General features: G+C 46.6%; 1 protein-coding gene across 6 annotated transcripts; it reads left to right on the top strand.

The window, feature by feature from the left end:
* On the top strand, positions 1–27,868 carry IWS1 (interacts with SUPT6H, CTD assembly factor 1). 6 transcript variants are annotated; one of them, XM_044289805.1, is made up of 15 exons: positions 1–208; positions 1,697–1,809; positions 1,910–2,258; positions 2,298–3,989; positions 4,697–4,889; positions 7,294–7,351; positions 8,149–8,249; positions 11,097–11,247; positions 11,760–11,842; positions 13,324–13,453; positions 13,541–13,658; positions 16,227–16,338; positions 24,966–25,022; positions 26,554–26,665; positions 27,431–27,868. In XM_044289805.1, the coding sequence occupies exons 1-15, from the start codon at positions 175–177 to the stop codon at positions 27,554–27,556; spliced, it is 3,429 nt and encodes a 1,142-aa protein (XP_044145740.1). In that variant the 5' UTR covers positions 1–174; the 3' UTR covers positions 27,557–27,868. The 6 variants fall into 6 exon arrangements, with proteins under 6 accessions (XP_044145740.1, XP_044145743.1, XP_044145742.1 ...); XM_044289808.1 differs by having other exon boundaries at positions 1,910–2,414; positions 2,853–3,989; XM_044289807.1 differs by having other exon boundaries at positions 1,910–2,453; positions 2,853–3,989.
* The last annotated feature ends 115 nt before the right edge of the window (positions 27,869–27,983 follow it).

Below are 27,983 nucleotides of genomic sequence, written 5' to 3'. Positions count from 1 at the left end.
TCCAGGTAGTGACCCGTCTCCAGGCGGCTCTGTGGGCGCATGCGCAACCCGGTTTGTGTGCGGCCTAGTGATTTTTTCCTACTACACTGTACGGTAAACGGGAAGTGGCGGGGACGGTAATTACGTCCCTTCACGAAACGAGTCGGAATCTCGGCTTGTCAAAGAAGACAAGCCATGGAGGCGGACTACTACAGCCCGGAGAACTCGGGTAAGCTGGAGAGTGAGTGAGGAGTCCCCTGGCAGCAGCCTGTAATCATGGTGCTCCTCCTGAGGTGTTGTGTGATCAGGTGTAGCCCTACGGCTCAGTGATGTCCTCATGTGAGGGATCTGCAGTCTCCTCACAGGTAGGAGATATGCATCACAGCTGTGTGCTGCTGCCAGCTTGTCCCATGCTTGCAGAAATTAGTTATTGATATGGGCACTAGTGATTATCAGTTATTGGTATAACCAGTTTACTGGGTGCCCCTGCCGCAGGCTGTACCAGTCTACAGGAACCGTGGAGCGGACCCGCTGTGCTGGATCTGTCCTATCATGATCCCAGTACTGTCCAGTATGGTAGAACTGCCATTGGCCGCTCAGGATGGACCTCTTGACGTAGATGTGAACAGACCTATTCACGCGTCTGATTGTCTGAGGATGTTGACCTCCATTTTAGGGCCCTTTAGTGGGTACGTAAGTCACGTGGGTCCCCTGACCTCACCATGTGACTTTTATCATGGGTAAAACGCTAATATAAGTCCCTTTCTAATGAACTTTATTTATCGATAATAGCTCTTGTCCTTGGAATCTTGAGTTTTGCTTCATTTTATACAATGCCCGTTTCTAGAGGTTACATGCACCATTGCAATGCAGCAGCGGTGCCTGCGCAAGCATCATAAACAGACCGCCAGCCAGGATACAGGAGTGAGCACGCATGCGCAGTAGCTCCCATCTCCAGCCACCTCCTATTTACTTTAGCGGATACTGCACTTCCTGGCTACCTTGTATCTCCTTCAAGGCTGCTAATGAATCATTAGCAGCATCGGGAGCGCACACACAAGGGCGGGGATTAGTGTCTCTTGCCTGTGCTGCCAGTCAGACTTGCAGGCACTAACTCCTGGAGCGCAGAAAGTCCTGGCCTCAAGCAAAGAAGTGAGACAACCCCTTTAAGAAAGGGAGGAGTATCACAATTAGAGATGAGCGAACTTCTGTTTTAAGTTCGGCGTCTAAAGTTCGGCTTCCGGTTAGCGGAGAATCCCGATCTGGATCCGGATATGGATTCCGACTTCCGTTGTGGTCCGTGGTAGCGGAATCAATAATCGGCCATTATTGATTCTGCTACCACGGACCACAACGGAAGTCGGAATCCATATCGGGAACCATATCGGGATTCTCCGCTAACCGGAAGCCGAACTTTAGACGCCGAACTTAAAACAGAAGTTCGCTCATCACTAATCACAATATAAATGACCTAATGATCTCTCCCCTGGATTGTGAGTGACATCTAATGTATCTATATTCCATGATTTTCTCAGTCATATGGTACTTTCTTCTATCAGTGATGCTCAGACATCCACCGGGAATTTAATCCTCCAGTAGCACCTCTCCCCGGTCACTTTCATTGCACCTAGAAATAAAGTAAGTGATTGAGTAAGATGTGTACTATGAAATCACTGACCCTTCTAACTAATTAGTGGGGTTATCCCTTTACTTGCAGATGATGGGGGTGCAACCCCAGTACAAGATGAGCGAGAGTCTGGCTCTGACGATGAAGGAAATGATCATGAGCAGCACGGATCAGGAGGTGAAAGTCCAGGGAATAGATATGAGGTATGGAAATGAAATGTATGCTCCTGCCATAGCTAATAGCTGTTAGTTTGTTGTTCTTTGTAAAAAATTAGAATGCTTTTTTTTTTTCCCCACTGCACAGAATGACGACAGTGATGCTGAAGAAGCAAACAAAGATGGAGGCAGCGGTTCAGAAAACGAAGCCAATGATTCAGATGATGATGAGCGGAGACCACGCAACTCCAGTGACGTGGAGAATGATAGTTTTAATCACAATGCTAGTGACTCTGAAACTGAAGTGGCTCATAATCATGTTGCCAGTGATTCAGAGGATGAGGCACCCCGGCAAAAAGATACTGATGATGATGGCACTCCTGTTAAAGGTGTAGTAAGTGACTCTGAAGAAGATGTACGGTCTAGACATTCAGCCAGTGATTCAGATGAGGATAGACCTACTAAAAGAAAGGGAAACAGGAATGATGACTCGGAAGATGAAGCCCCTGCCAAGCGTGCGGGCAGTGACTCGGAAGATGAAGCCCCTGCCAAGCGTGCGGGCAGTGACTCGGAAGATGAAGCCCCTGCCAAGCGTGCGGGCAGTGACTCGGAAGATGAAGCCCCTGCCAAGCGTGCGGGCAGTGACTCGGAAGATGAAGCCCCTGCCAAGCGTGCGGGCAGTGACTCGGAAGATGAAGCCCCTGCCAAGCGTGCGGGCAGTGACTCGGAAGACGAAGCCCCTGCCAAGCGTGCGGGCAGTGACTCGGAAGACGAAGCCCCTGCCAAGCGTGCGGGCAGTGACTCGGAAGACGAAGCCCCTGCCAAGCGTGCGGGCAGTGACTCGGAAGACGAAGCCCCTGCCAAGCGTGCGGGCAGTGACTCGGAAGACGAAGCCCCTGCCAAGCGTGCGGGCAGTGACTCGGAAGATGAAGCCCCTGCCAAGCGTGCGGGCAGTGACTCGGAAGATGAAGCTCCTGCCAAGCGCGTGGGCAGTGACTCTGAGGATGAGACCCCTGCTAAGTGCGTGGGCAGTGACTCGGAGGATGAAGTCCGTAAGAAGCGCAAGAAGCGTGTGGACAGTGACTCGGAAGATGAAGCCCCTGCCAAGCGTGCGGGCAGTGACTCGGAAGATGAAGCCCCTGCCAAGCGTGCGGGCAGTGACTCGGAAGATGAAGCCCCTGCCAAGCGTGCGGGCAGTGACTCGGAAGATGAAGCCCCTGCCAAGCGTGCGGGCAGTGACTCGGAAGATGAAGCCCCTGCCAAGCGTGCGGGCAGTGACTCGGAAGATGAAGCCCCTGCCAAGCGTGCGGGCAGTGACTCGGAAGATGAAGCCCCTGCCAAGCGTGCGGGCAGTGACTCGGAAGATGAAGCCCCTGCCAAGCGTGCGGGCAGTGACTCGGAGGATGAAGTCCGTAAGAAGCGCAAGAAGCGTGCGGGCAGTGACTCTGAGGATGAGGCCCCTGCCAAGCGCGTGGGCAGTGACTCGGAGGATGAAGTCCGTAAGAAGCGCAAGAAGCGTGTGGACAGTGACTCGGAAGATGAAGCCCCTGCCAAGCGTGTGGGTAGTGACTCGGAGGATGAAGCCCCTGCCAAGCGTGTGGGCAGTGACTTGGAGGATAAAGTCCGTAAGAAGCGCAAGAAGCGTGTAGCCAGTGACTCAGAAGATGAGGTTGCTAACAAGCGTGCAGCCAGCTCTGGAGATGAAGCTCCTGGCAAACGTGTGGCCAGTGACTCTGAGGATGAGAGACCTGTTAAGCGCCCTGCTAGGCGTGCTGTCAGTGGATCAGATGATGACTCCTCTAAAAAAAAGGCTGGTGGGTCAGAAGATGAAGCCCCTGCTAAACAAAAAATTGTTGACTCAGATGATGAAGTTACTACTAAGCGTGCGGTTAGTGACTCGGATGATGAACGTCCTTCTAAACCAGTGCACAGTGACTCTGATGAGGATACAACTGCAAAACCTGCAGAAAATAATTCAGAGGATGAATTTCCTAGGATGAAAAGTAAAATTGTGTCATCAGATGATAGTGATGATGAAGTGAAAAGAAAAATGACTAAGAGAAAGAAGAAAAGAACACCACGCCGAAGTTCAGGGAGTGATGATAGTGCAAGTGAGAGTGCCAAGAAGAAGACCGCTTCGGACAGTGAGGAAGAAAATGATGAGAAAATTTCAAAGAGGAAAACTATTCTTTCTGACAGTGAAGATGAAGAGACATCCGATAAACCAGGTATTAAACACAGAGCAATGTCCTACTACTGCAATATTTTTTTTTTTACCTGTATTTCATTATGAACTCGGTTATGAATATTGTGCTCCTCAGAATAGGAGAATTGGTTGTTAAATGACCAGTTTTGTTAAAAAAAAGAAAAATCCATGATTTATTGCATAACTAAAAATGGTAAAACACATGGTGTAAGTACCGATCTTAAAGGGGTTGTCCAGGTTCAGAGCTGAACCTGGACATACCTCCATTTTCACCCAGGCAGCCCCCCTGACATGAGCATCGGAGCAGTTCATGCTCCGATGCTCTCCTTTGCCCTGCGCTAAATCGCGCAGGGCAAAGGCATTTTTCTGAGTTCCGGTGACGAACCGGGCTCACCATGGGGCTGACAGGCAGCCCGGTGATGCCAGTAAAACGGCTAGGGCAGAGCCAAAGCCCGCCCCTCAGAGCCGGTGACGTCACCGAACACGCCGCTGGGCGGAAGTTACCGCCCGGCAGTGTGTTATTGAAAAAACAAGAGCCTGTGCCCTGCGCGATCTAGCGCAGGGCACAGGAGCGCATCGGAGGGCTGCCGGGGTGAAAATAACGGTATGTCCGGGTTCAGCTCTGAACCCGGACAACCCCTTTAAGCTGTGAAATCAACTTCATTAATGTTGCGATTGTGAAACACAATTTTGTGCACTGTCCATAATCATTTTACTTATTTAATGCAGCCAATAAAAAGAGTCGAATCCTCTCAGATGGTGATGGTTCTGACAGTGACGCATCCTCCAAGAAAACGACTAAAAAAAAGAAGGCAATGTCATCTGACAGTGAAGCCGAGGATGAGACGAAATCTAAGGGCGAGCCAAAAGTTGCGGAGAAGAAGCTCTTTGGAAGTGACAGTGAATCTGGAAATGATGAAGAGTAAGCAGTAATAACTATGAATTTTTAGGATGCCTATACATGATGCATCTGTGGCAGGGTTAGAGCATGCAGTTTACCTCCAGTTGCTGTGCTTTACCTGTACTTGTCATGGTTTTAGGTTGCAAGTACAGATGAAGTGCAGCAATTGGCAGTAATATGCCTGCGTTTTTGCAGCTGGACCTAAACATGTACGGCTCACCCTAATAGTTTCAAGCCAAATGGCGCTCATTCCTTTTCTGGGCCTTGCTGTGTGCCCAAACATCTCCATTGTGTGTTAATTCCTGTGAAACACCTAAAGGGTTAACAAACTTCTTAAATGACAGTTTGCATACTTTGAGGGTGCCGTTTTTAAAGTGGGGTGATTTATAGGAAGTTTGTAATATATAAGCCACTTCATAACTTTAACTGGTGCCTATAAAAATGGGATTTGCAATTTTTTTTTTGTTAAACTTGTAAGCCTTTTAACATCTCCAAAGAATTAAAAGAACTGAAGTGATTCCAACATAACATTTGGTAAATATTAATTATTCTGTCAGGCTTAAAAGCAGAGAGATTCAAATTTTGAAAACTGAAAATTTAGTTCAATTGGAATTTTTTAATAAAAAAAATATATATATATCTGCAATATTGCAAATGGCCCCATTTATTGAGGAATCTTTTGGAACCCCTCTTAGGCTCACCTCTTTAGGATAAAAGGTTATTTTTACTTCGAGCTGTATTATTCCTGGCATTTAGGAAAATAGATCTTTCCAATAAACGTATCCTGTCGCTCTTATATTTTGTAGCTGGGTAGGGAGCTCGCTTGTGACAGACTTCCTTTTAATGGGGTTCTACGGGTCCAGAGCTGAACCCCGACATATCCACATTTTCACCCAGGCAGCCCCCATGACTTGAGCATTGGAGCAGTTCATGCTCCGATGCTCTCCTTTGCCCTGCGGAAAAATCGTGCAAGGCAAAGGCATTTTCTGGAGTTCCAGTGATGAACCGGGCTGCTAAAGCCCACCCATCAGAGCCGCTGACGTCACCGAACACACTGCTCGGCGGAAGCCTCCGCCCGGCAGTGTGTTATTGTAAATAAAAGATGGCTTGCCCTGCACGATCCAGCGCACGGCAAGGGAGCGCATTGGAGAATGAAATGCTAACATCAGGAGGGCTGCCTGGGTGAAATTATGGGTATGTCTGGGTTCAGCCCCTTTTAGGGCTCTTTTACACCTGCGTTCTTTTCTTCCGGCATAGAGTTCCGTCGTCGGGGCTCTATGCCGGAAGAATCCTGATCAGGATTATCCCCATGCATTCTGAATGGAGAGAAATCCGTTCAGGATGTCTTCAGTTCAGGACCGGAACGTTTTTTGGCCGGAGAAAATACCGCAGCATGCTGCGCTTTTTGCTCCGGCCAAAAATCCTGAACACTTGCCGCAAGGCCGGATCCGGAATTAATGCCCATTGAAAGGCATTAATCAGGATCCGGCCTTAAGCTAAACGTTGTTTCGGCGCATTGCCGGATCCGACGTTTAGCTTTTTCTGAATGGTCACCATGGCTGCCAGGACGCTAAAGTCCTGGCAGCCATGGTAAAGTGTAGTGGGGAGCGAGGGAGCAGTATACTTACCGTCCGTGCGGCTCCCGGGGCGCTCCAGAGTGACGTCAGGGCGCCCCAAGCGCATGGATCACGTGATCGCATGGCACGTCATCCATGCGCATGGGGCGCTCTGACGTCATTCTGGAGCGCCCCGGGAGCCGCATGGACGATAAGTATACTGCTCCCCCGCTCCCAACTACTACTATGGCAACCAGGACTTTAATAGCGTCCTGGCTGCCATAGTAACACTGAACGCATTCAAACGTCTTCAAATGCTTTCAGTTCACTCGGTTTTTCCGGATCTGGCGTGTAATTCCGGCAAATGGAGTACACGACCAATCCGGACAACGCAAGTGTGAAAGTGACCTTAAATTGGCTTTCTGAACTACGGCAGAAAATAAAATAAAACTTTGCTAAGTAAAAAAATCTGCTTCTGTTCAGAAGTCATGGCCACGTAAAATGCTGCTGCAGTGACATGTTGTCTGTTTAATGTCAGACAGGTTGCTGGTTCAAAAATATTAACTGGCATTTTAATACACTTTCAAGGGTACCTAAACCTTCACACAAATCATGGAAGTTGCAGCATAATTTTTCAGAGTGATCTGCATTTTCTGCTTGCATCGCTTTGCTTCTCCAACATGCATAGTACTGTTCCTATATACTTTCTATTTATCCATACTCTGCATGCTGCAAATAGAGAGCTGATGGAAGCAGAAGGTACAGATCACTTTGAAAAGCTCCACTGCACCTTCCATGCTATGCACAAAGATTTAGGTGTCCTTAAATTATTCCAGAAAGGCTAACAGGTTTTCTTTTATTTTTTGCAGAAATCTAATTGCAGACATTTTTGGAGAGTCTGGTGATGAAGAGGAGGAGGAGTTTACAGTAAGAAAACGTTTTACATAATTTCTGAATATTTTTCGCTCCATAAAACGCACCTAGGATATAAAGGAGGAAAATAAGAAAAAAATGATCAGACCTCAGATCATACCCACAAGGTCTATAAGTCCTCTTTATCAGATACACCTTGGGTCACACTCCCATCATACCCCCATTCCTCCTCAGATTGGAACCCCTAGCTCCATTAGCCCAACAAAAATTAATGAACTTGCTTGCTCTCCTGCTCCACCCCGCGCTGACACTCACTGTTTCCTGGTCCTTTGCCGGCCTAGCGCCGCACTGTGACCCGATGTTACACGGCGTCGGGTCACAGTGTACGCCTACGTGCACTACATCCTGACCACTGTACATAGTCGGGACACATGCCCTGTGGTCGCCCAGAAGAGACCAGGTAGCGGTGAGTACAGCCAGCGCAGCGATACATTCGCCGCTCCTCAGCCTTATTGACCACTTCCATAATGTAAGTGCTCATTAGTATTTGCTCCATAAGATCCATAGCAATTTCCCTTGAAAGCGAAATCCAAGAAACCGTAATAGTTTTACTGTTTCATTTTTAATTTTACTTAAACCCCCTTTCCAAAAATATATTATATGTGCAACAAAATGATTAGTCTTGTCTAATAAAAAAATAAAATGCCTATTTCGATAGATATATTAAGGCTCTTTCATCGCAATGATGGAAGAATTCACACATGTTCTACTAAGTAATATAGATGTGCTTTAATGTTGTGGTATAGGTGACATAGTTGACCTTTACATGTACGATCTTCTTCTTTACACAGGGTTTTAACCAAGAGGACCTGGAAGGATCAAAGCCAGGAGCGCCCAAGCCAGCAGCAGAGGAAGATTCTGACTCTGACGTTGATGTAAAATCTGGTAAAATGTAAGAATTTTTTTATTCTGCGCTGCCTTGGGAAGTTAATCTTTTATCTAATATGTAGTGCACAAATCTGATGCAAGATCTGTTTCAAGCAAGTGTAAAACAAGCCGTAGTCTGCCTTAAACATTCATTTAAAACATCTTTAAGCAAATTTTACTATGAGCTCACAAGATACCAGTGGGAAATGTAGTATTCTTTTTACTCCGTGTTGAAGTGCCACCATTTATTAAAGGATTTGTCAGTAGTAAAATTGTAAAAGGCAATACAAGGTATTAAAGGGTTTTTCCAAGATTTTGATACTGATGACCTTTCTGGATAGGTCATCAGTATCTGATCGGTGGGGTGGTGGACCCCCGCCTATCAGCTGTTTGAGAATGCATTGGCACACTTGAGAGTGCTGCGGCCTACTCGCAGCTTACCAAGCACAGCGCCATACATTATATAGCACTGAAGTGAATGGGGTTGAGACAGATACCAAGCACAGCCACTTTACAACGTACGGGGCTGTGCTTGGTAAGCTGCAAGAAGACCGCAGCGCTCGCAGGATAGGTCATCAGTATTAAAATCTCAGAAATCCCCTTTAAAATAATTAGTTATGCTCCCCTTCACCTTTGTTCCAGGACCAGGCTCTGATCCTTCCAGCCAGGCTTTGTTACAATTGCTGCGTCAGCTATCTCATGCCTTAAATCAATGAGGCCTGTGATGCAGCGGTCAGATGCAGTATACTGGATGCCATGGTGCAGCCAAAAACATGACTTCTGCTGCAGTGGCGAGGATCAGAGTTTTGGAATGGGGACTTTTCTACTACTATTTTAAAAGATTATCATAATTTTGTGATATCAGAAAACCTCTTAAAAGTGAGTCTGTCACCCACTTTGAGCTTTTTAGATTGCTCATATAGTGTTATAAAACAGTTGCTCACCATTAAAATAGTAACTGTGTTGTGACAGACTCCCTATAAAGCAGTTGCCTAGTGACTAAAACCCGTTGACAGTGGGTTACAAAAATAAAAAGGCCATACTTGCCTCACTGTTCCAGAACTGCCTGAATCTTCCACTTCTTAATGTGCAGGAAATGCCAACTCTGCCAATTTCTGGCTACAGCAGTGACCTGTCTCGGCCAGTAATTTACTGAATGGGCATTTCTTGGTGTATCCTGAGTGTTGACATGTACCAGAAAAACCCTTTTAAAGGCTATGTACACCATTGGAGACAATTTTTGTTTTATTGCATCTTACACATTTTTGGCTAAAAATTTGCGTCTCCCTTTTCATTCCTATGTAGCGGCGGACTAGGAACTTAAATTGGCCTTGGAAAAAAAATAAGTGGTCCCATGTTGTAGCCATGTCCAAATTGACAGAAGGTGGGGCTACATAAGTAGGGAGGGTCAGCAGTACCATAGAGTAAAATACCGTCCCAGGAAACCAAATACCACAGTGCAGCAATTATACCTCCCCAAAAGCTGTCCCTCTGTGGTGGTCATCAATAACTGTCATATTCTGTCCACCTCCTCCAGTTGTCTCTAATTCAGATATGGAGCAGGGAACTTAGGAGGTGAATTCAGGAGGGCATGTGCGGTCGCTGGCCGGGTACATGAGTACCTGATTCTCACAGCGCTAATTACCACTGAGAACTCTTTATGTACCTGGCAAGCGGCAGACAGGAGGGCTTGGACGGCCCGCTGGGCATCAGCCCACCTGGAAATTTCCCTGTGGGGTCTATGGCCAGTCCGCCCCTACTCGTATGGGACTGTTGGTGTCATATAAATAAATAGAGAAGCTGACTTCCTGTCCACGCAGCAGACACTGTCTGGGATCCGCTTTTATCAGTCATATGATATAACTGCCAAAAAGGACGACATGAATATGCCAGCTCAATTTTTAAAAAGAGGGGGCAAAAACAATTAACTGATTGCCTCTTTAAGGGGGTTATCTAAGAAAGAAATGATGACCTATCCTCAGGATGGGTCATCATTATCATCAACGAGGGTCTGAGTCCCGGCAACCCCACGATCAACGTTTCAGGGGCCTTTGTACTCGCTGGAGTTCTGTTGAACGAAGCGGGCTACTGGCAGCTTACCAAGCAGAGTGTATAGCAGCTGTGCTTGGTATTCCAGCTCAGCCCTATTCACTTCAATGGGACTGAGCTGCAACTAGGCCACATGACCGATGTACGGTGACATCACATGGCCTAGGAACAGACTGCCGTGCTTACAGAGTGCATGCCTATTCTAACAGCTGATCTGGTATTGATGACCTATCCTGTGGTTAGGTCATCAGTATTATTTGCCTGATACTCCCTTTCAATTTTTCCAGGATTGTACCATGATTTGGGACCATAAACGTTGTTATTACTACTTCTAATGCTGTAGAATTTGGATAGCACCCAAATGCAAATATTAAAGAGGGTCTTTCACCGCTCCCGACATGCTTGTTTTAATAGATTAATGCATTCCCCATGCAATACCAATTCTGGAGCATCTATTCTTATGACTGTTGTACTATTCCTTTTATTATTTCCACTAGAAGTTATGAATGAAATACTAGCAGTCTGCAGTAAGGGTACAGAGGGGTGGTAACAAGTTGGGGGGGTGTACCTGCACAGACTCACTCTAGCCAATCGGTGCTGCCATTTTCAGACTGTGCAGGGACACACACTCCTCTCCCCAACTTGTTACCACCCCTCTGTACCCTTACTGCAGACTGCTAGTAATTCATTCATAACTTCTAGTAGAAACATTATTAAAACAGGCATGTCGGGAGTGGTGAAAGGTCCTCTTTAATGTTTTCAGTGTTTAACAATGTAATGTATAGTGTTTCAGCCTTACACTTACACTATTTTCTTCTTTCAGGATGGATTTCAAATCTGACTTTGAAATTATGTTAGAGAAGAAGAAGAGCATGAGTGCTAAGAGGCGAAGGAATCGGGATGGTGGCACTTTCATAAGTGATGCAGATGATGTAGTGAATGCCATGATAATGAAAATGAATGAAGCAGCAGAGGTAACTTTTTACAACTGGCTCTTTATTCTCCCTTCATTGTTTATGCTGTAATATGCTGTGCTCTGGACTAAGTCAGTAGCAAATAATTGAAAACTGCATACTCTGGGTATGACTTTATTTTTATTTTTTCTCCATGGGCTTTTCAAAAGGACTTGGTAAAACACTAGGGGGAAAAAACCGCCTGTTAAAAAATGTAATAGAAACAAAAACTTCCAAGTACACGTGTTTTAAAAAAAAGTTTTTTAAATGTTTAACAATGCTAAAATAGTGTGTGTGAAGTAGGCTTAAGAGCAATGCTGCTTATGTTGATCTAACCCATCTCTACAGCCACAAACAGACTTTATAGGTCAGTTATGTCTTCACATCTGGAAAACACACTTTAACTGAAACCAAAGGCATCAATCTCCTCTTTATCTCATTATGATAGGAATACTGGAAAGGTTCATTTGAATGTGAAATCCCAAAGTGTTACTATATTCCCGGAAAGAAACTATTTTACTCTTTCTTTGTAGGAAGATAGAACGCTGAACACAAGCAAGAAGCCAGCATTGAAGAAATTAACATTGCTCCCCACTGTAGTGATGCATCTAAAAAAGTAAGAACCATATCCTTTACAGACTTGGGATGGGATCCAAAGTACCCATGTATAAGCAGCATAAGTACTGCTGCAGATCTATGGACCACTGCAGGGAAAATATTAAACCTGCTTTTCTGTGTGTTACTGGCCTGTCAGCCACATAAAGTGCCTTTACTAACATTCTCCAAGTGACTTTGTGTTTAAGCAGTCCTACCAGAATACATAAAGGCACCCCTAAATCTGCCCAGCAAAGCTAAACAGTGAGTTAGGCAAATCCGGATATGTCAACCTATTATATGTGGTTCAGAGGCTGAAAAAAATGAAGTTTTAGAAATTTCTAATGAAGTAGCTCTTCACATTGCATATTTTATAAATTGCCATCAGAATGATGGCTTTATTGCCTTAAAGGGGTTGTCTGGGATAATTAAAATATTGGACAAACCCTACATTTGCTTAAAATAAACAACCATGATATATCTGCCTGTTTCTCCAGTGATGTTCTCTGCTGCATTGGTCTGGTACTCCTGCTGCATTTTTTTAATAGCCAAAAGCAGCAGTGCCATGCCATATCCAGGCACATAAGCAAATTGTGGCAGGAGTACCGGACCAGTGCGGAACGGGTGAGTATATTGTGTTTTTTTATTTTATTTTAAGACATCAAGGGTTGTCCAAGGTTTTTTATGTCAGACAACCCCTTTAATGTCTATTGATTTGTAGGGTATTGCTTGTAACTTTCCAGACATGTTTTCTCACTGTTGAATAGTTTATATTTGAAGGGGTATCATGTTATAACACAGGATAGGGATAACTATCAGATCAGTTGGGGTCCTACTGCCGGTACCCCCACCGATCACAAGAACAGGGGACCACAGTGTGGAGCACTGAACTTGGCCATCTCTGAAATGAATGGAGCTGCTCCATCTATTTCAGGGGGCTCCGCATGGTACCTTACTCGTGTTCTTGTGATCAGTGAGGGTCCCAGCGGTAGAACACCCACCAATCTGATAGTTATAGCCTATCCACAGTAACCTAAAGGGATTTTGAGTATTTAATGCTTCTTTGTTTGTTTTTACACTGCTAGCCGGAGGCTTCCGCCCAGCAGTGTTCCCGGTGACGTCACCAGCACCTATGGTTGGGCTTTAGCCATTAGTGTTGGTGACCTCACCGGGCTCACTGCTGGGCAGAAACCTCCGCCTAGAAGTCCCTATGGAAATCCCAGTAGGTCACCGGATCTCCCAAAAATTTCTTTGCCCTGCCCTATTCAGAGGTGGTTAAAGGAAATGCTCCGATGCTCATATATCAGGGGGCCGCAGAGGTGGAGAGACGGGTTTCTCAGGATAGACATTGGGGACGTATTGCTTGAAGAAGAAATATGATCATGTGTGTAAAATCAAGTAGTAGATTTGCAAAAATTCAAGTAAATTAAGTAAAATCTTTGTCCTCATTAACTGCAAAAATAAGAATAAAACGTATATAATGTGTTTTTCATCCTACAACAGACAAGATTTGAAAGAGACGTTTATTGATAGCGGCGTCATGTCTGCCATAAAAGAATGGCTTTCTCCCCTTCCTGACCGCAGCTTGCCTGCGCTAAAGATCAGAGAGGAACTTCTTAAGATACTTCAAGAGGTAAGAATGCTTGAGCACACTGAAACTTTCCTGCCTGTATATTTCACCTGCATTATATTAAGTATGCATTATTTTTTTCCCCCCCAGCTGCCCAGTGTGAGTCAGGAGACGCTAAAACACAGTGGCATTGGCAGAGCTGTCATGTACCTATACAAACATCCTAAAGAGTCCAGGCCGAATAAGGATATTGCTGGCAAGCTGATAAGTATGTGTATTACATTCTCTCTTCTAATTTGTCGGGGATATAAAGCAAATGTAAAAAAAAAAAAATTGATCAAAATAATTATTCAAAGGATATTGATCTGCGAGGTGGACATATAAACACCTCAAAGGAGTTCTATCGAGAACCCAATTATTTTGTGCAATCAGTAAGAACAGGGTACAAGCGTCTATGCAAAAAATATTAATTATTTATTATACAATCAAAAATTAATGTAAATTTCAAGGATATGCAGTACCCAAAATTGACCACTAGATGGTGCCAACAGAAAAATGTATCAGGGCTCTATTCTATTTAACCAGCACAAAAATGTTATGCAATACTGCTTTAAATTATGAGATATATCAATCAATTGATTATGCACAGAAATTAAATCAAGAAAATGACAGATACGAGCCCTTGCTCTGCTAACTATGACCAATCTCAAATTGTATTAGTAGTATTGCAATAAAGTTTATACATTTATCGGCTTGATATCAAACTAGGGAATATAAAGATTCCCAACAGAGCAGTTTTCTCCGAATTCAATATTGGATCCTCTATTCAGCTATATGCATCGTAACTGAACAGTGCCAATATTGATGTAGCACCTTAACACTATAGCCACACAAAATGGGAATTTTGGCTAGATATCAAGCGAATTAATTTATCAATACCACACGCGCATAAAAATCAAACATTACCCTTGATTGTAGATGATAGACAGACAGAGTCTAGGGGAAGTCGGCTCTCAAGAGTTTTCCTGATAATCAAGATCCTTCTCCAGGCTCTTTCTTTGTTTCCTCTTTTCTTTGTTTCTTTCCCTTTTTTTTTTTTTTTTTTTTTTTTCCCCCTTCTCTTTGGTATGTGGTTTCTATCATTGTTGGATAGGTGTGTACATTGTTAAGGAATGTGAAGTTATAACACTACCCAGAATGCACTTTTGCTACTGGTGTAGTGTTACCTACTCATACCTAGGTGGCAATCTTGTATAAGCATCAAACCATTAAGGGTTAACTCGTACATGCCTGACATCTTCAACACTACACATACCTGACATCTGGAAGCCTTATCTCAGAGCTGAGGGACAAACTTTGATACATGAACCAAGTATAATATAGACTCGGGGGACTTCCTCTGAACGAAGTCTCATTCCCAGAAGTCCATATAAAAATAGTGATTATAAACAAACATTGCTCTTAAAGGCAATGAGTATCCATCATAGCTAGACTAAGTAGATATAACTGTTTATACTTCTAAAAAAAAGGCACAACAAATTGTATGTAATGTCATGCATGTGTATGAAAGAAAAACAAAGGATTTATAGAAATGATGATTTTCTGGTCTAATTTTTACATTTCTTCAAATTTTTTTTTTATCTTTTGACATATTATAACATAGGTTTTACTGGATACCATGGCATAACATAGATGTAATGTGCACCATCCTTTGTAATGGAGGACAGGAGATGCAAGTTTTGGTGCTCTTAGTCTTGGAGATGAAACTGTTTGCTTAGTATTATTATTTAGCTTTAATCATATCTGCTTATTTAAGACAAGTTTAACGTCTAATTTCCATACTACAATTAAAAGATTTTTCCTAGATTTTGATGGCCTATCCCCAGAATAGGTCATGAATATTAGATTGGCGGGTGCCCAACTCTGGCACCACAGTACATCAGTAGCCATGTGAATGATGAATGTGACCTCACAGGCCTAGGAAGAGGCCACATTCCTCAGTAGAGTACCGCTGCCTCTTCAAACAGCTTATTGGCGGCGAACACAGGAGTCATACCCCCACCAATCAGATGTTGATAACCTATCCTGAGGATATGCCATCAATATTTAAAATCCAGGATAGCTCCACTAAAACAAAGTTAGGCCTCATGCACACGACCTTATGTATTTTGAGCTCCGCAAACCACAGACCCGCAAATAAAGATACCAGCCATGTGCATCCTGCAAATTTCCTCGGATCCAATTGTCAAAATGCCTATTTGTGTCCGCAAAATGGACAAAAATAGGACATGTTCTATTCCTTTATGGGGTAGACATACGGCTGCAGACAGCGTATACGGCTATAGATTTCAGACCATGCCTGCCATTCATTTGATATGCCATTCACATATAGTGGAAATATATGCCCAGCTGGAGGTTCCCCGGAGGCTTTTAAAGCCAGACCAGCACCAACCTCTGTTTATAAAGGCTGTATTAGACAGGCAGAATCTGCCGGCAATTGTCAGGAGGGAAGTGTTCCTTCCTTGCAATTGCCTTCTTGTCAGCAGTGGAGACACTGCTATTACATGCAGTGATCTCCTCCCAGTTATGGGGAGGAGCAATCGCTAATGCCATCAATTGCCCCCATACTGAATAATTGTTTAACGGCACCAGATTATGATCAGACACCATGATCTGCCCCCGGCAGACTATAATTTTTAAACCTGTTGAATTTGATCTGTCTTATTTCACCATAATCTTTGCAGCATTTATAGAAGAGAAACTTTGAAGTAGGTTTTTTCAAATAAATTACAGATTCATTGATTCTATTGCTCCATTATGATTCTAACACCTATAGATGAATGGTCACGACCTATTTTTGGGTTGACCTCCAACTACAAGGGGATGACAAGAGAAGAGAGAGAACAAAGAGATCTGGAACAGATGCCACAGCGAAGAAGGTTGAGCAGGTATGTTCAATACAAAGACATGTGGACTGCGGGTGTACAGGGCTTTAAAACAGGAATGGGAATTCACATGTTTTATACTGAAAGATTGAGATGTAGTACTCTTACACATTCTTGCACAGTTTTAAATATGTAAACTATTAAAAAAGGTAGTACTGTCTTTAACCCATTCAGATCTGGGCAATTTTCCTTTTTTTTTTTTTTTTTTTTATACTTCCAGCCTTCCCAGAGCTATACATTTATTTTTATTTCTCGCCCATTTTCCTTGGGGGACACAGACCTTGGGTATAGCTCAGCTCCCTAGGAGGCGTGACACCAAGTAAAACTGTTAAGCCCCTCCTCCATCAGCTATACCCTCAGCCTGGAGATAGAGGCTACCAGTTTTAGCTTAGTGTCCAAGGAGGCAAGACACCCCCTGCTACTGCAGGGCTGTTTTCTCCTTGTCGTTTTTAATTTTTCTCTAATTTTGTTATTTTATTTTTGTTTTTTCCTAGGGATACCAGAGACGCATTGGACCTCTCTGTTCTCCCGGGGTTGAGCTGCACCAGTGCCAACGTATTTGCGCTGCTGCCTCCCCCACTGAAGCAATAGGAGGATCTGGGCAGCACCGGCTCCCCTACATCCCGCCAGCTAGGGGGTCGCCCGCACGCCAAGCCCCTCTCCCAGCTTCCTGCCACTGCGGTGCCAGTGGCTGAAGGGGCGACCCTGCTGGAAGGAACTGAGGGTGAAGACAGGTAAGATGGCTTTCCCAGCCCATTCCCTGTCCCTGTTTGCACTGGGTTCGGGGGGGCACCCGTGGTCGACCGCTTCCTGCGCTTCTCATTGAGCGCTCTGTAAGATCTCCCCATCTGCCTGCTTTCACATCCCGCCCGATCCCGCACCTTCCCCCCACGCTGTTTAGAGCCGGCTTACTCTCTCATCTGATTGCCTCCCCGCCGCCGCCCGCTCCGTGCCGTGATCGGGGGGGGGGCTTGGGCCGGCATCGGCGTTTTCGGTTCGGCGGGACGAGGGTCAGGTGACCCACCTTGCGTGTTGTATCGCCGCGCTCATGGGGCCTGCGGGCCTTTATTTTACAGCATATGCCTGAGAATCTCGGGCGGCATGGGGTGCGTGTGTTTTTTCGCGCGCGCGCGTCATTGGGGGCGGAGTTTCGCTCTGAAACATTCAAGCGTGGAGGGGGCGGAGCTTGTTCCCGCGCCTCTGCTCAAGCTTGCCGCGTTTCCTCACTCCGGACTGAAGTTGAGACACGTGGGAGACTCCTGGTGGGACGCACGCTGGTTTTCTGCTATTGCTGCCTCCCGCGGCTGCTGATCTGGACCTTCACTCCTAGGGAACTGACCTGACGTTCTTCTGAGGCACTGGTAGGACAGTTAACCCTCTCCTAACCCTACTGGTCATAGCCGCTGCAATCCCTTGTGGTCCCTGTATCAAGGTACGACCACTTGTCAGCATGTCTGATCCCACGGGTGCCCCCAAACCCTGGTACCATGCCTGTACCGCCTGCAAGGAACTTTTTCCGAGTGGGCAATCTGAGCCGCATTGCCTTGCATGTCAGGCCTTGGTGCAGGGCCCGCTTCCGGCTGCGCCCCCTGTTGTCTCTGAACCCCCTGACTGGGCTAGGTCTCTGGCGGTGGAGAGCCTTACACACGTAGTGGGCCGTCTCGTGGATAGACCGCCTCTCCCGCAGGCTGCCGAAATCCCTGTCGCACCCGCTGGGAATTCCGTTTCTGCCGCCCCCACTGATTCCCTGCCTCCCAGTGAATCTTCCAGGGCCCGGCGTACTCAGAAACGTTCAAGGGTTGAGCGCACATCTTCTCCTGATGTTTCGCTCTCTCCGCCATGCGTGCGAGCTCAGTCAAGCCTATCCTCTCAAAGGGATACGCCTTCTGAGGGAGAACTGGCGGATTCGGATGTGGACATGGAGTCAGAGCTCCCGTCAAAATTGTCATCCGCGGTGGGGCATCTTATCACTAGTATCCGCGATACCTTTCAGATACACGATGACCCCCCCAGCTCTGAGCAGGCCGGCGTGCCTTTTCTCTGACCCAGGCAGGCCTCCAAGGTCTTTCCCATACATGCAGATTTTTCTTCTGTGGTATCCAAGGCTTGGACTCGGCCCAACGTCCGCTTTGTTACATCAAAAAAGCTGGACATTTGTTATCCCTTTCCTGCGGAGTCTGTGACCACCTGGACATCTCTGCCCAAGGTTGATCCTCCGGTGGCTCGCCTGTCCAAAAGCACTGCTATTCCTGTACAGGACGGATCTTCCCTCCAGTCCGCTGAGGACCGTCGTACGGAATCCCTCTCCAAGGCAATATTCTCTGCCTCTGGTTCGGCCCTTAGACCGGTTTTTGCCTCCGCCTGGGTTGGCAAAGCGCTCTCTGAATGGGGTTTGCAGCTGGAGCAGGAGTTGGGGTCGGACGTTCCTGTTCAGGACCTCCGTTCCTTAGCCCAGCTAATTATCCAGGCTGGAAAATTTATCTGTGAGGCCTCCCTTGATGCGGGGGCCCTCATTGCCCGTTCCTCTGCCCTGGCGGTTTCTGTCAGGAGGGAACTCTGGCTGAAGGTTTGGGCGGCGGACGCCGCTTCCAAACGCTCCTTGGCCGGCCTACCGTTCACGGGTTCCCGCTTGTTCGGGACCCGCCTGGACGAACTTATATCAGAGGCCACGGGTGGGAAAAGTACTCACCTTCCCCAGTCCAGGCCAAAGGGCGTCCCACGGGGTCGCGCGGGTTCGTCCCGCTTTCGGTCCTTTCGTAAGCCCTCCGGATCTAGACCCGGGGCCGGTTCTTCTTCCTCTGGCCCAACCCAGGATAGACGCAAGAAGCCGTTTTTTCGGGCGCAACCTACCTGGCGCAAGACCCAGCCTGCACGGGCTCCCACAGGCCAGCAGCCCTCTGCCTGAAGGTGCGCCCCCACCCACCCGGGTGGGGGGCCGCCTTCTCCTTTTCAGGAACGTTTGGCGGAACCACATCTCAGACGCATGGGCGCTCGAGATTGTATCTTGCGGGTACAAGATTGAATTTGCGTCCATTCCGCCAGACCGTTTCTTCCGGTCCCGTCCTCCGCGGGACCCCGTACGAGCGGCCTCTTTCTTCGCGGCCGTTCGCTCACTAATGGACAAGGGTGTCATCGCCCCGGTGCCTCCGACGGAAAGGTTCAGGGGGTTCTACTCGAACCTCTTTGTGGTCCCCAAGAAGGAAGGCTCGGTGCGACCGATCTTGGACCTAAAGCGCCTGAACCGCTTCCTCCGCCTGCAGAGATTCCGGATGGAGTCTCTCCGGTCCGCAGTGGCCTCCCTGGAAAAGGGGGATTTCATGGCCTCCATCGACGTTCAGGATGCATACCTCCACGTTCCGGTTGCTCCATGTCATCACCGCTTCCTACGCTTCGCGGTGGGGGACGATCACTTCCAGTTCGTTGCCCTTCCCTTTGGTCTAGCAACGGCTCCTCGGGTGTTCACCAAGGTCCTGGCCCCTGTCTTGGCCCTTCTACGTTCAAGAAGTGTTTTTCTTCTTCCGTACTTGGACGACATCTTGGTCAAGGCACCCTCCTTTTCACAGGCATCCGGCAGTGTGGATCTCACTCTGGAGACCCTGACGCGGTTTGGTTGGATTATCAACCACCCCAAGTCTTCCCTTACCCCCTCCAGACGACTGATCTTCCTGGGGATGCTCCTGGATACGGAACTGGCAGAGGTCCGCCTTCCGTCGGACAAGCGTCTGGCCCTTCGCGGGTCGGTTCGCAGCCTTCTCAGTCATCACCGGCCTTCCCTCAGATCCAGCATGCGGTTGCTGGGGAAGATGGTTGCCTGTTTCGAAGCGGTGCCGTTCGCACAATTCCGTTCCCGCACCTTTCAGAGGGCGATTCTGTCGGCCTGGGACAAATCACCGAGGAGTCTGGACAGGGCCTTCCTTCTGCCTCCCCTGGCTCGGGCTTCCCTCAACTGGTGGTTGCATATCCCTCTAAGGGGGAGGTCCTTCCTTCCACTGAACTGGCTGGTGATTACCACCGATGCCAGCTTACGGGGGTGGGGGGGGGTTTCCCCTCCCCGATCCGTCCAGGGCGTTTGGTCTCTATCGGAGTCCAGACTTCCGATCAACATTCTGGAGCTGAGGGCGGTTCTTTTGTCCCTCAGACACTGGACCCATCTACTGAGGGGCCACCCTGTTCGGATCCAATCGGACAATGCCACGGCGGTGGCGTACATAAACCATCAGGGAGGCACCCGCAGCGCTGCGGCGATGCAAGAGGTGTCCCTCATTCTCCTCTGGGCGGAGAAGCACGTGCCAGCCTTGTCTGCGATTTACATCCCGGGGGTAGACAACTGGGCGGCAGATTTCCTCAGCCGGTCCACCATCGATCCGGGAGAATGGTCTCTGCACCCAGAGGTGTTCGAGGCGCTTTGTCTTCGCTGGGGTCGCCCCGACGTGGACCTCATGGCCGCCAAATTCAACCGCAAGGTTCCCCTATACCTAGCCAGGGCACGGGACCCGGAGGCATACGGCGCCGACGCGCTTGTCCTTCCGTGGCGCCAATTCTCCCTTCTGTACGTCTTTCCTCCTCTTCCCCTCCTGCCACGGGTTCTTCGGAGGATCGCGGCAGAGGGCGTTCCCGCGATTCTGATCGCCCCGGATTGGCCCCGTCGGTCCTGGTACGCCGACCTAATGTTGCTGTTGGCAGACGCTCCGTGGCCACTGCCCTCCAGGGAGGACCTTCTCTCTCAGGGTCCGATCTTCCACGAGCATTTAGGCTCGCTACGTTTGACGGCGTGGCTGTTGAGACCGCCGTCTTAACGCGACGGGGTTTCTCCGCGGACGTAGTCCGCACCATGATCCGTGCTCGTGAACCCGTATCTTCGAGGATCTACTATCGGGTTTGGAGGTCCTATCTGGGGTTCTGTGAGTCCCGGAGCGTCCCACCTCTCCGGTTTTCTCTTCCCACGATCCTGTCCTTCCTCCAGTCGGGCCTGGTCCTGGGGCTGGGCCTCAGTTCTCTGAAGGGACAGATTTCGGCGCTGTCTATTCTTCTCCAGCGTCCCCTGGCCCCTCTGGGGCCGATTAAGACCTTTTTGCAAGGGGTGGCTCACTCTGTTCCGCCGTACCGCCCTCCGGTTCCTTCCTGGGACCTGAATGTGGTGCTCTCGGCGCTTCAATCTGCCCCCTTCGAGCCCTTGCGGGAGGTCTCCCTTCGCCTTCTGTCCTGCAAGGTCATCTTTCTTGTGGCCATCACGTCTCTCCGGCGGGTGTCGGAGTTAGCGGCTCTTTCTTGCTCCGAACCTTTCCTGATCTTCCACCAGGATAAGGTTGTGCTCCGGCCATTCCCGGCCTTCCTGCCAAAGGTGGTTTCCGCCTTTCACATCAATGAGGACATCGTCCTTCCGTCGCTCTGTCCCTCTCCTTCCCACTCCAGAGAACGGGAACTGCACCGTCTGGATGTGGTCAGGGCGTTGAGGATTTACTTGGAGGTCACCGAATCCTTCCGGCGCACGGATTCCCTGTTTGTGGTTCCGGAGGGTTCGCGCAAGGGTTTGGCGGTCTCCAAGGTGGCCATTGCCCGTTTCATTAAACTGGCGGTGTCTGAGGCTTATCGAGCCAAGGGCAGGGCTCCGCCTTTCGGCGTCACTGCTCATTCCACCAGAGCAGTCGGGGCTTCCTGGGCGCAGAGGCATCGAGCCTCGGCTGAGCAGTTGTGCAAAGCGGCCACTTGGTCCTCTCTGCACACTTTCACCAGGTTCTATAGAGTGCATACGCACGCGTCAGCGGATGCTGCTTTGGGCCGCCTGGTTTTGCAGGCTGCGGTTTCCTGATGCTCCGGTGGTCCGCCTTGGGTTGTAGTCCCTCCCTTCTTGGACTGCTCTTGAACGTCCCAAGGTCTGTGTCCCCCAAGGAAAATGGGCGAGAAAAGGAGATTTTTGTATAACTTACCAGTTAAATCTCTTTCTCGCTCTTCCTTGGGGGACACAGCACCCACCCTTCTGTGTTTTGGTTCTAGGGTTAGGGCTGGCGCCCCGTTGGGTTGTTGGCTGTTGTTTGCATTGTTGGTTGTTATCCTTTCACTACTTGGACACGCAACTGGTAGCCTCTATCTCCAGGCTGAGGGTATAGCTGATGGAGGAGGGGCTTAACAGTTTTACTTAGTGTCACGCCTCCTAGGGAGCTGAGCTATACCCAAGGTCTGTGTCCCCCAAGGAAGAGCGAGAAAGAGATTTAACTGGCAAGTTATACAAAAATCTCCTTTTTTCCATTCACATAGCCATAAGTTTTACTTGCTAATGGCGCAGTTTATCCTTGCTTACAATGTAGTGGGAAGCTTGTAAAAAAAAAAAAGTTTTATGGGCTTTGTTTTTACAGCGCTTCCTATGCGGTAAAACTGACCTGTTACCTTCATTCTCTGGATCAGTATGATTGCAACTATACCATATTTAACCCCTTAGTGACCACGCCTGTTTGGGCCTTAATGACCTAGCCAAATTTTGGAAATCTGACTTGTCATTTTAGCTTAGAATAACTTTGTAACATCAAAGTTCTCCCGCTATGCCCTCCGGTATCTTGGTTCACTAAGTTATAGTAGGCGGGGATTTCAGTCACTAAGTTATAGTAGGCGGAGTCTGCCCTTGTTCTGCTGTAGCGCTGGCCAATCTCAGCGCAGAGCTCACAGCCTGGGAGGTTATTTTCTCCCAGGCTGTGAGCTCTGCGATGCGATTGGCCAGCGCTACAGCAGAACAAGGGCAGACTACGCCTACTATAACTTAGTGACCGAAGATGGGGGACCCGATCGGGGCATAATTTGAACTTTTCTCTCCTCTCCTGAGGAGAAGAGACCTTAATGTGAGCGGCGGCGGACGGCTTTCAGTCTGCGCATGCGCCGTGCCGCCGCCATCTCTCTTGGGGGGAAAGGGGGGGTGGGGTGTGAGGATCGGGACCCAGCTTAGGGCCAGAAGCGCTGGGGGACCCGATCACTGCACCGGTAACTTTCTCCTTCCTCTGAGGGAGAAAGTTTAGTGCGGGCAGCTCCGCTGCTGGCATTTTATGTGATCACCGTGATGAAGTGTATCACGACGATCGTGTGATCAGAGACCCTCCGGTAGCTGCGGGCACGGAGCTACAGCGCTTGATTTTATCGCTAACTTGGGCTGAAGTGCCGCTGTAAAAAGGCGGCGCCTCAGCCCGAGGCCCCTTAGTGACCGCCGTAAAAACACGCACAGGTGGTCACTAAGGGGTTAAATAGTTTTTCTTGCATTTCTAAAAACTTTGGGGGAAAAAAAACTTTTTTTTTTTCTTTGAATCACTATATTAAGACTCGCATTACTTTTTTTTTTTTTTTTGTATGGTTATGGAGCTGTGTATTTTGAGGGCCTTTTTTTCTTTTTTTCCCAGCATGTGTATGATCACTTGTTAATCAATGATTATAGTTTTATTTTTATTTTTTTGAGGTGAGGTGACAAAATGGCGAATCGTTGATTTACATTTTTTTTTATTTTTTATTATGCCTTTTGCCGTATCGCATAATTTTTATATTTTAATAGCATAGGCGTTTTTGAATGCAGCGATGCCTATGATGTGTGTTTTTTTTTTTTTTATGTTTCCCGTTTCATTTTAGGGTAAGTGGAGTGATTTGAATTTATTTTTATTTATTTTTTTTTACTATTTTAAATATTTTTTTATTCAAAAATGGGAAATTCTTTGTGGGGTGAACTTGGGAAAAATAAAATGCAAGTGTACCTTTTTTGGGGGGGTTTATTTTTATGGCCTTCACTGTTTTAAATATATGATCCTTTTTTATGGGTCAGTACGATTGCAATGATGCTACCGTTATGTAGTTTCATTATGTCTTACTGCTTAAAAAAAAAAAATATATATATATATATATATTATAATATACTATCCTTTTGAAAACCATTTTTCTTTTGGATTGCCATATTCTGACATCCTAACCTAATAAATAAAATATGAGGGAGTGTTCTAAGTTCTTCTATTGTATTTATATTGTGGTTTTTTTTTTATGGGGCTAGGTGACTAGAAAGTGGGTCTTGCAAAAGGATCCGCAGCACTCGCCAATGTAGTGAATCCAGTGTTGATTTATTCACGGAGCAGCATGGTAGAGCGATGTTTCGACCTTCATCGGTCTTTCTCAAGATGAAGGTCGAAACGTCGCTCTACCATGCTGCTCCGTGAATAAATGACCACTTGATTCACTACATTGGCGAGTGCTGCGGATCTTTTTGCAATTCTCTAGATATTGGGACCATAAGCCTAGATCCCTATCTGCGTGCACCACCTTCACCTTAAAGGTACCTTTTAATAGCCTTTCCTTCTATGTAGTGCTGCCAAAATCATTGTGTATAATAGAAAGTGCGTCTGCCATTTTTATTTTGTTTTCCAATACAATGATAAATTTAATATTTTATCAGACACTTTCAGATCCAATTACCGGTATGTTTATTTTTATATGTAAAGGTGGCAAAGATGGTTCATTTTATATATATTTTTTGTTACTTTTAGTTTCTAGTCCCCTTAAGATCCATTAATAATGTAAACCATAATACCTCAGCTCCTGAGCCCACTCTATACACTCCTTAGCTACCAATGACATACATGTTTTTCATTCTTGTTTATCCTTACTTTTAGCTCGGGGGGGCAGACACCACGCAGGGACCTGGAAAAAGTGTTGACTGGAGAAGAGAAGTAAGTAGTGTTTAAAATTAATGTGCCTCATTTGAACCATATATGTTTTAAAGAGGTTGTCCAGAAATGTACTACTGATGGTCTAGCCTCAGGATAAACCATCAATATCTGATCGGCTGGGGACTGACTTGCTGCACCCCACCGTCAGCTGTTCTGCAGTAGTACTGGTGCTGTAACTACACAACTTTTTACTGTGTAATGAACAGTGCTGACTACTGCAGTGCATCTCCCATTGCAGTGAATAGGATCAGCGCAGCAGTAACCAGTTCCATCAAAGTTGTGTACCTTTGGCACTGGAGCTACCTCGAAACAGCTTAATGGGGTTGTCTGCTTTATACTATTGACCTCTCCTCAGGATAGCTAATTAGTATCAGAAAGGCGGGAGGCCAACACCCCGGTCGATCAGCTATTTGAACAGAAGGCAGTGCTCTTCTCTGTTTACCTGCTCGCCGCAGCAACTGCAGTGTCAAGCATAGTAGTTACAAGTATGGCATCCCCGTTCAATAGGATGGATTCATCCTATTTACTTGAACAGACGAATCCGTCCCATTGAAGCGAATGGGGACACTATATTTGTAATCTTTAATAAATTTTTATTGAAGTATAAGTTTTCAAACTGAGCAGTTTACATTAGTTCACTTTTACAACAACAGAAAACAAGGGAGGAGGTGTCCAATAATACATCCAATACAACAAATGTCAGTCGAGGCATAAGCCCACTCGGGGCCAGAAGGGTGACACATCAAATATGTGAGCACATTGATTATAAAGAAGACTTGCAGATACAATGACGTAACTTGGGGGAGGGGGGGACTACTACATACATGCAGGTAAGGGAGATGCAAATTTGCTGGAAAGCCATATGACCCACTGGTTATGGGCACGTATTCGGGCGTTAGCAGTGGGAGCGAAAACTAACTCACAGTGCATATGTTGGTTAAATGATTAAATCACCCCAGCTAGAGGTGGCGTGTGAGGCAATTTCCATTGTCGAGCGATAATGTTGCACATCTTGAGTGCAGCTCGCGCCACTACCCACCTCACTCTGGGTGCTACCTTTACCAGATCCATCCCTAATATGGAGAGCGCAGGTGTAAGGGTAAGATTTACCTGGGAGACTTCTTTGATAATAGCCGGGGACGCTATACTTGTAATTACACTGCTCACCATTGCAATTGCTGTGGCGAGCAGGTAAACAGAGGAGAGAAGGCAGCACTCGTATGGATGCTGCCTTGTGTTCCAACAGCTGATTGGTGGGTGTGCTGGGTGTCAGCCCCCCGCCGATCTGATATTGATATCCTATCTTAAAGCGGACAACCACTTTAAGATAGATTATTAATAAAATTCTGGCATAACCCTTTAATGTGGAATTCTCACACTATCAGACCAAGCTTGTACATTGTTGTTGCCTCCCTGTTTACTGCACACGTGCAGAGTCTCTTGCTATTTTTATGTGGCACACACAAAATGCATGTTATATGCTGGAGCATTGGATGTTGTACATATTTACAATCATGATCTTTTCCTTTAGGGCATTACGTCCAGGTGACCCTGGTTTTTGTGCACGAGCTAGAGTTCCTCTGCCCTCTAACAAGGATTATGTTGTTCGTCCAAAATGGAATGTGGAGATGGAATCTTCCCGGGTACGTTGTAGGCAGCATTTGATCATCTCTGCACTGACAATTTTGCGTTGAAATTCGTGGACAGAAATCATTCTCTTTAGGGCAACGTGTTTTCATTTTTCCTTTCTTCGCTACCATTCTTTTACATTTTATGTTTCCTGTTTTCTCCTTACTTTAGTTCTTCTTTTTCTCCATTCTGTCACTTGATACTTTTATTCAGTTTGGTCTTCGTAAAGGCTTAACTCGTTTGGAAAAGCACAAAAGACGATTTGCTGAACAGAGAAGGCTCACTAAAAGCAGTCATGCCATCAAATTCAGCATTGAGGGCAACAGAATGCCCTTGTGATATTGGCTCTATTTTTTCTGAGGTATACTCCATTATGCTTTGCCCCAGTGTGAAGACAACAGGTGCTCTGCATGAACGATTTGCTTCACTGCATCTCTAACATTTGCCCTAAGACAAGGCATGTTTTTAAGAATCCAAAACAGATTTACCCTTTTAAGAGTTACCGATTATTGTTTCTTTTGTTGAAAAGCAAAAATACATGGAATAGACAAAATACCTTTTTCATTGTTTTGAAAGGGTAATCGTGTATTCAGGGGGGAGGGGGGAATAAAATGTGATCTTATGGGATATTTGGATTCATGTCTATAGGGCACTCTTGCGATTTTTGTGTGTGTGTAATAATATTTTTTTTAAATATTATTTTGTTCTAATCATTTGTTTCTTAACACCTCTGTTAACTCTATGTATGCATAATCATTGAATGGCCTTTCTCTTTCCAGGGAAGTGCAAAGAAAGGAGTGAGTCGATTGGACAAACAAATGAGGAAATTCACAGACATCCGTAAGAAGAATCGCTTTGGACACGCTGTTAAAATCAGTATAGAAGGGAATAAGATGCCTTTGTGACACATGCTGCCCTTTTCTCCATGCCAATATTGGGACTTTGCTTTTAATGAACTTGTTCTGTTGCATTCAATGAATTGGACTCTTAAAGAGCCTTTTGCAATAGTTTTAATGTGTTACCCCTTGGCCCTGTAAATGTGTTCTGTGCCCTGCAGGAGACCAGGTTTCTTCAGCTTCCTCATGTTCACACCTCCTCTGAAGACCTACTCTGGTCCTTATTTTTGGATTGTATTTAATGCTCTTTGTACAGATTAATTTCTCTTCGTACCTCAGTATCTGGATTTCGGACAATAAATTCTATCTTGGTTTTTCTAATGAGGTTGTTAAGCTACTCGTGTTCTGGTGAACTAATATTTGAAATCTAGTGATGTATAAGAAAATATAGGGGGAGATTTATCAAACTGGTATAAAGTAGAACTGGCTTAGTTGC

The sequence above is a fragment of the Bufo gargarizans genome, chromosome 4, assembly GCF_014858855.1.
Source record: "Bufo gargarizans isolate SCDJY-AF-19 chromosome 4, ASM1485885v1, whole genome shotgun sequence".
NCBI classification, from domain to species: domain Eukaryota; kingdom Metazoa; phylum Chordata; class Amphibia; order Anura; family Bufonidae; genus Bufo; species Bufo gargarizans.
The sequence above is the reverse complement of the archived record's forward strand: the minus strand, read 5'-3'. Positions and strand labels throughout refer to the sequence as shown.